This window comes from Neomonachus schauinslandi, chromosome 9, assembly GCF_002201575.2.
Source record: "Neomonachus schauinslandi chromosome 9, ASM220157v2, whole genome shotgun sequence".
Lineage (NCBI taxonomy): Eukaryota > Metazoa > Chordata > Mammalia > Carnivora > Phocidae > Neomonachus > Neomonachus schauinslandi.
In genome coordinates, this window is record NC_058411.1 from 29,996,368 (window position 1) to 30,010,487 (window position 14,120).

General features: G+C 45.3%; 1 protein-coding gene across 1 annotated transcript in view; it reads left to right on the plus strand.

Moving 5' to 3' along the window:
* The first annotated feature begins 326 nt into the window (after positions 1 to 326).
* MAP3K9 (mitogen-activated protein kinase kinase kinase 9) overlaps positions 327 to 14,120 on the plus strand; it is a 77,188-nt gene continuing 63,394 nt past the window's right edge. The window contains exons 1-2 of the mRNA XM_021679757.1: positions 327 to 806; positions 7,803 to 8,216. Coding sequence (XP_021535432.1) covers positions 407 to 806; positions 7,803 to 8,216 — 814 coding nt within the window. The 5' untranslated portion in view covers positions 327 to 406. The remainder of the gene's footprint in view (positions 807 to 7,802; positions 8,217 to 14,120) is intronic.

The following is a 14,120-nucleotide window of genomic DNA, read 5'->3' on the forward strand; positions in this document are numbered from 1 at the left end:
GCCCGCGTCAGGTGGTCCCCGGAGTGCGGGCGGCGCTGGGGGCGGGACGCGGGCGGAGAGGGGAGCTGCGGCCAGCGGCCGGCGGGCGGTGGCGGGCACCGGCTGAGCGAGCAGGTACCCGCGGTGGAGGTGGCCAGGCCGCCCCCGGGGGGGGGGGGGCACCGAGGGGGGGGGATCCGGCCCGCCGCGCCCCCCATGCCGCGGTGAGCACTCCCGCCCGGCGCACTTGTCGCCGCGCCGCGCCAGCCCCAGCGAGCCGGGTCTCCCCGCCCGCCAGCCCGGACCCTACCTGCGGCCGCCGTCGGGGAAGGGGGGTCCCCCCCAGCTCTGCGGAGCCGCATGAACAATAGGCGGCGGCGGCTCCTGCGGGCGGCGGCAGCCCCGCACCCTATGGATCGGCCGCTCCATGGAGCCCTCCAGAGCGCTTCTCGGCTGCCTGACGAGCGCCGCCGCTGCCGCCCCGCCGGGGGAGGACGGAGCGGGGGCCGGGGCCGAGGAGGAGGAGGACGAGGAGGAGGAGGCGGCGGCGGCCCGGGGGGAGCTGGGTCCCGAGGCACCGCTGCCCTACTGGACGGCGGTGTTCGACTACGAGGCGGCGGGCGAGGACGAGCTGACCCTGCGGCTGGGCGACGTAGTGGAGGTGCTGTCCAAGGATTCGCAGGTGTCCGGCGACGAGGGCTGGTGGACCGGGCAGCTGAACCAGCGGGTGGGCATCTTCCCCAGCAACTACGTGACCCCGCGCAGCGCCTTCTCCAGCCGCTGCCAGCACGGCGGCGAGGACCCCAGCTGCTACCCGCCCATCCAGTGTAAGGCGAAGGCGGGGCCGCGGAGCCGGGCGGAGAAGGGGGTGGGGGGCTGGAGGCCTACGGGTGGTCGCAGGGCGGGTGGGGAATGATTGACCTGGGAGTGGGTGCGCCCGCGCGCTCGGGCTGCAGGGGCTGCTCTGGTGGGTGCGATGGGTAAGATAGAGACGCCGCAGGCCTAGCCTGGAACCTCAGGCGCTTGGGCTCCTTAACCTTCATCTGACCACCTCAGCAGTGGCTTCCGCTTTCCACATCCTGAAACCCCAGCATGAGAATCTCCCCATTTCGCACTCCCCGCTTCCCCAAATCTGGAAGGATTGCAGGCCAGCTGGTAGTTTCTGTCATCATCTTAGTCCCCAAATCGGGGACCTTCCCGACCTCTTCGACCGCCTGTCCCCGCCCCTTCAAGGCATTTGCTTTGAAGCAGATGGGGGTGTCTCGCGCAGGGCTGGCTGGGCTGGCTCTTCTCATGTCCCGGAAGCCTGTGTGAACTCAAGGCTGAAGTGTCTTTGAAATGTCGTGTTGATTTCTTGGATCGCAGTCTTGTGTCAGAAGTTGTACCTTTAGGAGTCTCACTGAATGAGGTGCTGAGAAGGGTGCGAGTGTGTGAAGAAGCAGGTGATGATGGGTGGAGAAATGATTGGAGAGGGAAAAGTATGTCCTTCCCCCATGAGAGATCAGGAGCACAAGGTACAGTGGCTAAGTCCCAGTCCCTTGACACCCAGGCTGTTCAGATAATACATTTTCTCCTTTCTTCTCACCCTAGATCCTTGCCTATATTTGGTATTTGCCAAATCTCAAGGGGACCATGCCCATGGGTCCCTCCCAGGGCCTTTCTTCCAGTGTCCTGGTTTTCACCAATTTCCCAGGAGCCCCCTGTTCCACACCCTGCAATGAAATTTCCTTTGTTTTTATCAAAGGAGTTAAATTGCCCTTGGAATCCCTTAATCAGTTCTGCTAGGTGGTTTTAGAAGATGTAAATACCTTCTTGTGCAGTTTATACTGTTTTATATTTGATGATTTCCATAATTTCTTCCCTGCTAAAAGGTATTGTTAATACATATTTATTATTGTTTATTCCATATTTTGTATACTTTACATTTTAGTTAGTTAAAAAAAACTGTTACCAAGGGCCAACTTTAGGCATTTAGTTTTTAAATTTCATTTGTAACATTTATCTTTCGGTCCTGTAACTTATTTTCATCTGAACAGTTGTGTTACTTTATTTAAGATGTTTTCTTTAAATACCATCACTTAATATGAAAAGCATAACCTCTTTCCTTATTTTTCTATTCTTCTTTATTGGTGTTTTGACCATCAAATTGATGTTCAAATCCTTAGTTCCCTTTGTTTCTGTCTCCCTCTCATTCAGTGTAAAACTTCTTGTTTTCTACATTTTGATCTTTATAATGCCTGGAGGCAACAAGTGATTTTAAATGGTTTCTGGGTGTTAAATCTGGCTGTAGTACTGGGAGGTGGAGGTTAATGGTCCTAATGTAGTATCTGAAATAGCGCTGAAGATGAACTTGGTCACATGCTGGAAGAGATACTGGAAGAATGGCCTGGCATATTAGACACAGTGCAGTTTTTTATACATAAGTCAAAGGTTTGAGGTTCTTTATGGGTGACGTTTTGTGATTTTTTTTTTTTGTACAGCTAATGTCAGAGTGGGAGAACTGTGTGAGGCTTTTAAGCAGGAACTCTGTTTCTCCCGTCTCTGTGCCCAAGCTGTCAGAGTAGTCAGGAGTGAATGTGACTTGGGCTGGAAAAATTCATCTGCCGAACACCAGCCAGGGCCACAGTGTGCTATGTTAGCAGCCCCTTCTCCCTTGGGTGCCCAGGACTTAATCTTTATTGTGACAAAAGTTACCTTAGATAGACTAGCTTCCTGTATCTAAAACTCAGATGTTAAGGAAGTAGGAAGTACTTTGTGCTTATTAAAAGAATTGACTTGAAGAACATGACACTTGAAGGCCTTGGTAAGTTATTTAGTCTCATCAGCAGTTCCGAACTTGAATGGAATTAATTCTTGATAATTCAGAAAATTTAATTCCATTCAAAAACCAGTTAGAGCACCTAGCAAAAGATAGATACTGTATTAAATACCAGGAGATAGGGGTGCCTAGCTGGTTGAGTTGGTGGAGCGTGCGACTCTTGAGCTCAGGGTCGTGAGTTCGAGCTCTGCCTGCGGTGTAGAGATTACTTAAATAAATACAACTTTAAAAAAAATACCAGGAGATAAAGAAATGATAAGATAAGGAGGTGCTTGGGCGCCTGGGTGGCTCAGATGGTTAAGCGTCTGCCTTCGGCTCAGGTCATGATCTCAGGGTCCTGGGATCGAGTCCCGCATCGGGCTTCCTGCTCCTTGGGAGCCTGCTTCTCCCTCTGCCTCTCTCTCTCTCTGTCTCTCATGAATAAATAAATAAAATCTTAAAAAAAAAAAAAAAAAAAAGATAAGGAGGTGCTTATAAGTCACAAATGCTTTGATAAAGATGAACTTGGGAAATTGCTAACAGGTGCTCTGATGGGTGTCCTGCATCCACCATTTTAGTTAGTGTCACTCGGAAAATAAAGTGATTGACAACCTTGTCTCCAAAGACTTGGAATGAAATTGAGCCACTGACAGCTTTTCCCTAGTTACCCTTTTGAACTTCTCTTCTGGGGTATGAATTGTGACATTAGATTATGAATAGCAGACAGTCAGTTAAGTAAGAATGTTTAGTTTTAGTTTTAAATATTGCTTTTTAAGTTGAAAATTTTGTTTCAAACTGTACTCAAATCTTGTGACAAATAAAAAATATAATAGATATTTAGAAATCATCTAATATTTATATAGTGCCTTTATCCCCTCCAATGTAGATATGAAACTTTAGCTCTCCATGGGGCTGACAAATATAAATAACCTAGGAGCTCACTCATCTTTTTTTTTTTTTTTTTTTTAGTGAAAGAGGAAAAATGTACAGTTCCAAATTCATCATCTTGGGACATAGTCCTAGGTATTAAAAAAAAGTTTTTCTTACAGGAGAATTGTGTCTGTTTTCAAGCAGGGTATTAATTAAGATTTTTATTAATTTACATTCTTTTCCTTGCATCCACTAGAAATATAAGGATGTGTTTTCAGGTGTACTTGGGATTTTTAAATGAGTGAGGTATGTACCATTCACTTGTCCAAAACCCACCAGAATGTGCCTATACATTTAGTTTTCAAGAATACAGTTGAGAGAGGATAACATCCTGACTGCAAAAATGAAAGAAATAAGGTTTTGTTCCTGATATTCTTGGAAATATCCATCCACAGAAACTGAAAAATGTGCTGAATGTGACTTGACCTGATTCTTACTTAAAACCAGGTCTTGACTGGAATGAGAAAGCAGAGCCCCACGTTCTCTCAGCTGCAGCTGAAGGTCTAGTTCCTACCCAAAGGGACGTCTTCACAGGGAAAGGAAAAGAAAGTACCCTCCCCCCAGGCCCCACTCTTCTGTCTTCTATCTGCTTGCAAGCTGTGTTCTAGACTTTTCTTGAAGGCTGGTCATAATATTTCCTTAACTAGTTAGCAAGAACCTGAGGGTTTCTGTTCTACCCAGAGAGAGATTATTGCTCTCCCTTCCCCACAGAGGTTTTCTGTCTTTGAAATGCCATCTGAGGAGCTGTCCCTTCAGCACCCAGGTTCAGCATCACTTCTTTTAAAACCTTATATGTTTAAATAAATACTTAACACATCCTGTATGTTCACAACTATGCTTCAGACCAGAGGAAAGAAGGAACGGTTTAAGAGAAAATACAACAGTTAATTCTCTTAAGGAAAATTCAGATAGTCAGTTGAGGAAATAAGATGTGTGAATGCAAACTTCTTAAAGAGACAGGTATCTTTTCATCAGTGTAAAAGCTGTTAGAAAAAGTGAATGTTCCTTCCTTCCATGACCAAGGAGACTCCTAACATAATTTATGTATTTCTCCAAGAGGGTTTCTTATCACTCCTTAATATACGCATTGTTTTTCTCATTGATGTAGACAAGATAAGACAAGAGTTAGTAATCAGGATTCATTTTAGGACCCAGAAACATTTAAGCTATTTTAAGCAGAAAGTGATTTAACACAGCAAAGTGGATGCTTACAGAATTGTTGGAAGGGCAGGGAGAAGGGGCTCTTAGCTGGACCTATAGGAACAACTCCCACAGCATTGCAGACCTGGCTCACCCAGCAAGCTACCACTTCTCTAATTGCGAACATACAGAATCAGGAGTTGACACTGAAGCTGTCCATTTCAAGAACACCCTGTTGTAGTTGCTGTCCAGAGATTAGGCAACCACTTGGCCTTGCAGCATTCCTTTCTACAACTGCCCAGAGCTAATGATTAGACACCGACATGCAGAAAAATCCCACTTCTCCACAGCCATGCTTGCCAGGAGAAGCGGCAAGAAGATGGTGTCCAACTCACTTCTGCCTTCCCTATCTTGTGCATCTAATTGACAAAAGCAGACCTGTAGTGGTAAGGGAGTCTGGAAAATGTAGTTCTTAGCTTTCTGGCCTCTGTACTGCAAGATATGCTGGAGGATTTTAGAGCGGATATTGATCATTATTCTGTAGGACCAGCTGTAACATTTATTCTTTAAGAGGAATGCCAGATGAGGTGAGAGCTTGAACAATTGGAACTTTGGAGGGTCGAGATGGGCTATACTTGTTGTATATATTTCTGTATTCTTTTGTGCAGACTGCCAGTTGCATTGTAAAATACAAATGAATATTAGCCCTAGATAAGATTAGGAATACTCTAATTAAGCAAGAATATAGAGTTTTGAGCACCACGAGCATGTGAGTGGAGGTTGGAGTCATTCTGGAGCTGGCTGAGGAAGGAAGAGAACAGCCAGCAGTAGCCAGTTCCTCTTTTGGTCTTGCCAAAAGTTCAGAAATATATCTTTGTTTTCTTAGTTTTTTGTTTGTTTGTTTTTTAGCAAACCGACTATATTCTCTCTGTTTCAGGAGGTCCAGTGCATTTTTAAAAAATTTTTCAGATCTGAGTTTGGTTCATTTACTACTGAGATAGGTTGTCTCCCCATTTTACTTGACTTCTGCTTACCTGCTGAATGTTCAGCAGGGTGAGTACAGTGGTGAATAAAGCAGACAGACTCTGCCCTTGTGGATCTCACAATCTCGCAGGACGGCAGGCACTGAACAAGTAATTAAACCTTGTTGGGTCTTGCCAAACAGAGACGGTTATGGACGTGTTTGATGGGGGCCTGACCTCATTCAGGCAGGGGTTAGGAAAAGTTCCTCTAGGAGATTTTGTTTAAGCTGAGACCTGAGGGTTGAGTATGAGTCAGCCAGGTAAAGACAAAGAGACTGAGAAGACAGAGCACAGGGTTTTCATGAGAGAAACATAAAATAGCACTTTACTCCTATAGCAACACCTTATCTAGCCCGAGATTTGTAATCACTGGTAGCTATTATGACCTATCCAAGGAAGCCTTTCCAAACAGCGCTGAAGATATAATCAGGTACCCTAGGTTCATTCTGCATTGGAAAGGAGATGAGTGGTTGGGTGTGGTACTTCGGGACATCAGGGATGGAGTTGTGGAGCAGGTGACTTCTGGAGTGAGATGTCCCCTGGGAGGCTCCTCTCCTTCAGGTCTTAGTCACCAGGTCATGGTAGAACCACGTTTTGAAAATATCCTCCCAATTTACTCCACACACTTCGTCTTACCTGCTGCTGATGTTCAGACCCTGTGCTTGCGTGCCTGGGCTACTTCATTGGCCTCCCTAGTGGTTCCTTTTGCAGTAGGCTCCCTATCCTCCAGGTTATATTCCCCATGGCTGCCAAAATTGATGTCCTTTCTAAATCGCCGTCTAATAACTCTCCCCTACTTAAAAATACATGAGTCCTATCATTCACAGCGTGAAGTTCAAGCCTCTCAGAATGACTTTAAAACCATTTCACAACCTAGCTGACCCCAGCAAGACCTTGAGCCTCATCTCCTATCCTAATGCATATAATCCAGCCACACTGGACTCCTTGAAGTTCTTAATATGCCGTACATTCTCATACCTCATGTTCTTGCTCATGACCTTCCCTTTGCTTGGTTTGTCCTTCTCCATCCTGATCTTTGCTGCCTGATGCGATCCCTCCCGCTCATTCTTTTTTTTTTTTTAGATTTTATTTTTAAGTAATCTCTACACCCAACATGGAGCTGAAACTCACAACCCCAAAATCCAAAGTTACACACTCTACCGACTGAGCCAGCCAGGCACTCTCCCTCCCACTCATTCTTTAGGGCGCATTCCCAGTGTTGCCTTCCCTGAGAATCTCTTCCCACTCACCCTCTTATATCCTGTCCTGCAGTGGGAGTTGGTGGTTTTCCTAATCTGATCATACAGCTACGAAGGCTCTTTTAACACTGTGGTTTGGTTGTTGTGTGTCTGCCTTGTCACTGGATTGTATGCTTCTCACCATCTAGTACACAGTAAAATGAATAAGTCTTCTTTTTTTTTTTTTAAAGATTTTATTTATTTATTTGAGAGAGCGAGAATGAGAGAGAGTACATGAGAGGGGGGAGGGTCAGAGGGAGAAGCAGGCTCCTCGCTGAGCAGGGAGCCCGATGCGGGACTCGATCCCGGGACTCCAGGATCATGACCTGAGCCGAAGGCAGTCGCTTAACCAACTGAGCCACCCAGGCGCCCCAAAAATGAATAAGTCTTCTAAAAATGATCTCCCTCTATGTTCCCTTTCGTTAAAATGGTTTGTCATGGTACAACATTCTGCATGATGCTCCAAGTAGAAATTATTACATGAATATTTATTGAATGCTCACTATGTGCTAGTCATTAAGAATAATGCAACAGAAAATAGGTTAGCCACATTTCTTGCCTTGATGGAGCTTACTTTATAGTGGGGAGACAAGCCAAGTGAACAGATAACTTGCTATGTTTAGCCATCGGTAAATGGGTGATTCAGTGGTATTTTCAGAATGTTTTTGACTTCTTTTTTTTTTTTCTCTTTCTCAGTGTTAGAGATTGATTTTGCGGAACTAACCCTGGAAGAGATTATTGGCATCGGGGGCTTTGGGAAGGTCTATCGTGCTTTCTGGATAGGGGATGAGGTTGCCGTGAAAGCAGCTCGCCATGACCCCGATGAGGACATCAGCCAGACTATAGAAAATGTTCGCCAGGAGGCCAAGCTCTTCGCAATGCTGAAGCACCCCAACATCATTGCCCTTAGGGGGGTGTGTCTGAAGGAACCCAACCTCTGCTTGGTCATGGAGTTTGCACGTGGAGGGCCTTTGAATAGAGTGTTATCTGGGAAAAGGATTCCCCCAGACATCCTTGTGAACTGGGCTGTGCAGATTGCCAGAGGGATGAACTACTTACATGATGAGGCAATTGTCCCCATCATCCACCGCGACCTTAAGTCCAGTAACAGTGAGTATAAAGAGATGGGGCTGGAGGGCTCAAGAACACTTTTATACTCAGTCCATGGCTTTGGCGGGAGTGGATTCCTAAAGGAATCTCAGTGGGCAGTGAAACTCCTTGGTTAAAACCATTCCATCCTTGAGTTGAGATGTAGGGATGGAATGAGTGCCAGGAAAAATTGGTTTAGAAAGAGAAGAATGAGGCAGCCGAGGGGTTTGGAATAATTCTGAGCTCATATTAGCAGGCAAGGTTGGCAGTGTATAATTCTGCTCTGCTGTGCAATATATATCCACATATATATATAGGTAGATCAATTTTTCCACTTTAGGGAAGTGTGTCTGTAATCACAAAAGGGGTTTCCTTCTTTGGTGGAACAACAGGTAATTATAATGCCTATTTGTGTTCTACCTGACCACCCCAACTTGAGCTACCCCCCAGAGAAGGGGCTATAAGGAAGAAGAGGCATGTTGTTTAAGCTATGGAGCTGATTCGGGTGACAGTGTCCACTGGGAGAGCGTGACCTGGCTGGTAGTAGTATAGACTTCTGATAGCCTGCGGGTCTTATTAATGAATTGTTGTAACCACCTAGTGTTTAATAACAGGGAACTGAGAAGTAACTGTTTATGAAACATCCAAATCCATAAACTGGATTGTAAAGCAAGTGTTAGACATAATTATATGGTGAGTTGGTGGAAACCAGTCTCTTTCCTTGGAGGAATCTGCAGGCGCTGGGACTATGCTGCTTTTGTGTGGTAATCTGTGCTCTCTCTTGCCTGCACTGTGTGGTAGAGAGGATAGAATTTGTTAAATAGGATATGCTTAAGATGATTTTGAGCATCCTGTCTGGAGAGGGGGCATTAGGGTTTTGGAGGGGGTCGTGTGGGTCCCAGGAACTTTGCTCTCTGTCTCCTTCAGCATTGAGCCCAGAACTCCTTTGGACTTTGGTTCTGAGCTGTTCCAGATGTGGTTATTTTTCTGTCAATACTACTGTGAATGTTTACTTTTAAGAATATGGGTTTTTTGTGTGTGTCTTTTTTTGTTGTTGGACAATTATAATTATTTTTATTTTATAATTCCTTATGATTTTTTTTTTAATTATTAACATATAACATATTATTTGTTTCAGGGGAAAAATACATTTTAAAATTATTTAAGTAGATGTTTTTGTTGTACTAAAATTAGTAGATAAAAAAGAGAAAGATAACCAATAATGTTTTCCTTCAGGGAATACAGCTATTACATTTGGCATATCCTCCCAGACATTTTTAAAGTAAATATTTTATATATATATAAATGTATATATACATATGTTTGTACATACAGACACACCCATACACAAATAGACTTTCCAATTTACTTTAAAATAGCCTTTCTTACCCTTATCTCTTCTACCTGAGCCCTCTTCTCTCTTAATAATAGAAACATTCATCCTTGTAAAAGCATGGAACATTATATATAATTCATGTGAAGGATTTAAACTCCATAAAATAAGATTATTCTCATCCCTCCTCCCATATTCTATTCTTTAAATATATTAAATTAAAACTTTTGGTGATCCCTTTCACATTTCTGCCTAGACATTGCTTCGGATGATGGGGTAAGAATAAGCAGATGTGTTGGTAGAAAATGTGATGTAGAAGCTGACTGTTCTTTATTTTTTCTTATATCCTTATGCTGGAAGAAGTAGGCAAAGTGCTCTAATCATACGTATTGAGTCCTTTGAAAAACTTGGGCTAGGATGACGGAATTGTAAAAGTCAATCATTTCCTCCAGGAAGTTTCAAATTTGGTTGTAATTTCAAGCTGTAAACACCAGGTTTTACCTTCCATGAGATTTGCGTTTGGAAGTCTAGGCTCTTTTGAAAGAAAAGTTACCTTGCTAAGGTTCTGCCATTTGCAGGAGATGGCAAGAGACCTCAGTGTCATTCTGTCACTGGGGAGACAAAACCCTATTCTTTCTTTGTCTTTAGTGGGCTTTCAGATTGCCAAGGTGGAGCCCTCAGGTACACTGTGCTGTGGTGGGAGTTGGACTTACACGTGGTACAGTCTGACCCTTGACCTCAAGGGGGTCGCGGATGCCCAGAAATGTGTGGAGTCCACTGGGCTGCATGGTTGGTGCTGATATTGACACCTGCTATAAACCTCACAGGGGAGCTGGGGTAGCTCCTTCACATTTGTCTGTGGTGGCTGTTTGCCTGGGATTGTGTGAATCCAGTATGAGTCTTTTTTTTCCTTCCCCCCCCCAGCAAAAGTTTTTATTTAAATGGTAATTTATCTGACCATTAGTTACATTAACTCATGAGGTGAGTGTTGTTTTATTTTATTTTATTTTATTATGTTACGTTAGTCACCATACATCATTAGTTTTTGATGTTGTGACCCACAATTCATTGTTTTCGTGTAATACCCAGTGCTCCATGTAGTACGTGCCCTCTTTTTTTTTTTTTTAAGATTTTATTTATTTATTTGAGAGAGAGAGCACAGCAGGGGGAGCGCAGGCAGAGGGAGAAGCAGGCTCCCCGCTGAGCAAGGAGCCGGATGCGGGACTCGATCCCAGGACCGTGGGATCACGACCTGAGCCGAAGGCAGACACTTAACCGACTCAGCCACCCAGGCGTCCCTCCAGTATGAGTCTTGATGACACTGTTGTTTTTACTTCATTGCTCTGTGTGCATGACTTGAAAATCATTTTGGAAATGTTATGCTAGTTTTTACTCGCCATTTGGAGAGTCACAACTTCTCTGTGTTTTGCAGACCTAGGGATGCTGGCCTGTTTCTCTTGGGTTTTTTTGTTTAAGATGTTATTTATTTGAGAGAGAGAGTGAGAGCATGAGCAGGGAGGAGAGGGAGAAGGAGGCTCCCTGCTGATGCGGGGCTCCATCCCAGGACCCTGGGATCATGACCTGAGCCGAAGGCAGCCGCTTAACTGATTGAGCCACTCTGGTGCCCCTCTCTTGGTTTTTATTAAGGGTTCTAGAGAGTTGGATTTTGGCCACTATCATGAGGGGAGAATTCTAGGAATCATATGTGTTAGTTGACTTAGATCCACTAGGGAAAAGACTATGTACATATGGGGGTTGTCTTTGTGGAAAAAAGAAAGTAGTTGGTGATAAACATCTGTTATAAAAGGCTCAGTAGAAAGGTGATTAATTAAAATGCTTTACTATCCTGGTCACCTACTTTAAAAAGTCACGTGCTGGGCGCCTGGGTGGCTCAGTTGGTTAAGCGACTGCCTTCGGCTCAGGTCATGATCCCGGAGTCCTGGGATCGAGTCCCACATCGGGCTCCCGGCTCAGCGGGGAGCCTGTTTCTCCCTCTGACCCTATCCCCTCTCATACTGTTTCTCTCTCTCTCTCTCTAATAAATAAAATCTTTAAAAAAAATAAAATAAAATAAATAAAAAGTCACGTGCTGTTAACTGGCAATGGAAGGTGTACAGCATCCTATGTTGATATATAATCCTCAATAACTTTAGGTTTGACAGCACATAACCTAAAAACCAAAATAGCAGTGGCTAAAACAAGGTGTACGTTCATTCGTCTTTGAAAAGAAGTCTGCAGAGTTTAGGACATCCCAGTGTCATCAGGGATCCAGGCTCATTTTTCACTCCATCCCAATACATGGCTTGCATTCTCAGGCTTGCCTTATGTTCTGAGATGGCTGCTGAAATGCCAGTTATTCGGTCCAAGTATCAGGCCTGAAGGAGGAAGAAAAGCAGAAGCACAGGAAAAGGTGCTCCTGGAGCTGAGTTGGCTCCCGTGATCCTCCCAGAAACCCAGCAAAAACACATCTGCTTGCATTAATTGGCCAGAATGTAATCATATAGCCATGGCTGGCGCAGGGGAGGCTGGGAGATGCAGGACTTTAATCTGGGTGGCAGTGAGCCCAGCTAATAATCAGGGGCTATTACCAAGGAAGAGGGAGAGCAGGGCTGGTGGGGGAAGCAGCTGGTAGTCTTCCCATGAAATCTTAATGTGGGACATGCATTGGGAAGAACTGTTTATTTCAGATGTTTGGCATCATACAACCAAACAAGGTTAGCCAGGCCCGGGGATGTGTGGCTCAGACCCCTGATTTAACCCATGGCTTATACTCCTTTACCACATTGCATCATTAACTCAAACATCACTTCTTAAAACTACTTGCAAAAAGCCCTGGCTCTGATAATGGATTTGTCTCTGCTCTGTCAATTGGGAAGAACCAGCTACTTGATTGTTAGCAAAGGGTCAACGAAAGATGGTCTTTTAGTGGAAAGATTGTCCTTTTGGGGGTTAGGTAGATGGATTTCAGGATTTTGGCTTGAAGGCATTGGGCAGAATAACAGTTCAATAGCGGTCGTTAAAACTTAAATTAGTGTAAAAACAAGGTCGTATGAAAAAGCTTCGGAAAATGAAAAGCCTTGCCCAAAGTGAAGGTTGTGTTATTACTTTTATTTTATTATTAAATAATTTCTTCCCTCCTCTTAGAAAACAGAAAAACAGAGAGGTAAAAGCAGTGTGTTTCTCCAGTTTTTGCATTTATGGATATTTGTTTTTACCCAGAATCGTGCACGGGAAATCCTAATAACCATGTTGCTTGTAGCATGCTTTTGTGCCCCCCAACTTGTCTGTGTACTGTGATTTGTTATGTAAATAAATAGTCTTCCACCACAAGATATTTAAAGCTTGCACAGGATTCCACTACTTAGATATACTCCAAACCAAACCCCTAAACTAAACCAAACCCCTATGCAACAATAATAATAATAGTAATAGTAATAATAATAATAATAACACAACTGACGCTTATGGAGTGCTCTCTGTAAGGTTAGGCATGAAACATTTCATGTCGATTCGCTTTTCATTCTCACAGCAGCCCTGCAGAGTAAAGACTATGAACGTGTTTATTTTACAGAGGAGGAAACTGAGGCTCGGAAGGGGTCAGCCATTTGGCCAGGGTCTCACCGCCGCCAGGCCTAAGGGCAGACCTTGTGGCCAGGTCTGGCCCCTTCGCCTGTGTCCCCAGTTACCACACTGTTGCCAGCACATTGCCGTTGGGTGGCTGGGGCGCTTCACCTTCACAGAGCCAGGGCCCTGGGGTGCTTTGGTTTTATAGGATTAGGAATAGTATTATGCTACTCACAGAGCCACAGCATCCACATTTCCTTAAGGTCTGATCGACTCACTCTTAGTTTCATAGCAGAAAAGCAGAGGAGGTGAGTGGTGAGCTGCATGTGGTTGGGACTCGGCACACAGTGCCTGAGAGCGTGTAGGAGAACATGCGGGTGGCCAGGGACTCGAGCTGCTGGGTCAGCGGCTGCAGGCTCCCATGCCTTGCGGTCAGGGTCCATCCATTCGTGAAGGGGTCGGCGTGAAGCTTGGGAGGAATGCCGGTGAAGTGAGCGTGCGCGCCGTGCAGCGTGGGCCGCTGAAGGATCGAACGCAGCTCAGCCGGCCTTGCCGCTGCCTGCCGGCCTGCATCCTCTGGCTCCTCTTGTTGATTCCACGATTTCAGGAGCACCCCCCAGGCCTCCAAGTAGATTTTGTGTTTTTAGTGTCCAGGGACATGAATGAATGCGTAAATGAGTGAATAAAGTATCCCTTGAACTGGTCTGCTTACGGGATCTCAAAGTGTGAAACCTCCCCCTCTCTCGGAGGAGGAGGTCCCGCATCCTCCGGGACTTGCGCGGTCGTCTGTTTCATCACCTGTTTAAGTTCCAGGCCCTTGCCCCAGTCCTAACGTCCAAGTCCACCAACGTTTCGGGTGCCGAGGGTGGTATTTTCACAGTGTATTTGTTACCAACCTCCAATGCCTCTGCCCTCTTTTTTCTCTGCACCCTTCCCAGATGCCGGCCCCAAATAACTCACTGGCAGTGGGCTGCCAGGTGCTAGGGGAGCAGGCCACCCCCTGCCGCCTGCACCCACCACCAGTCCGC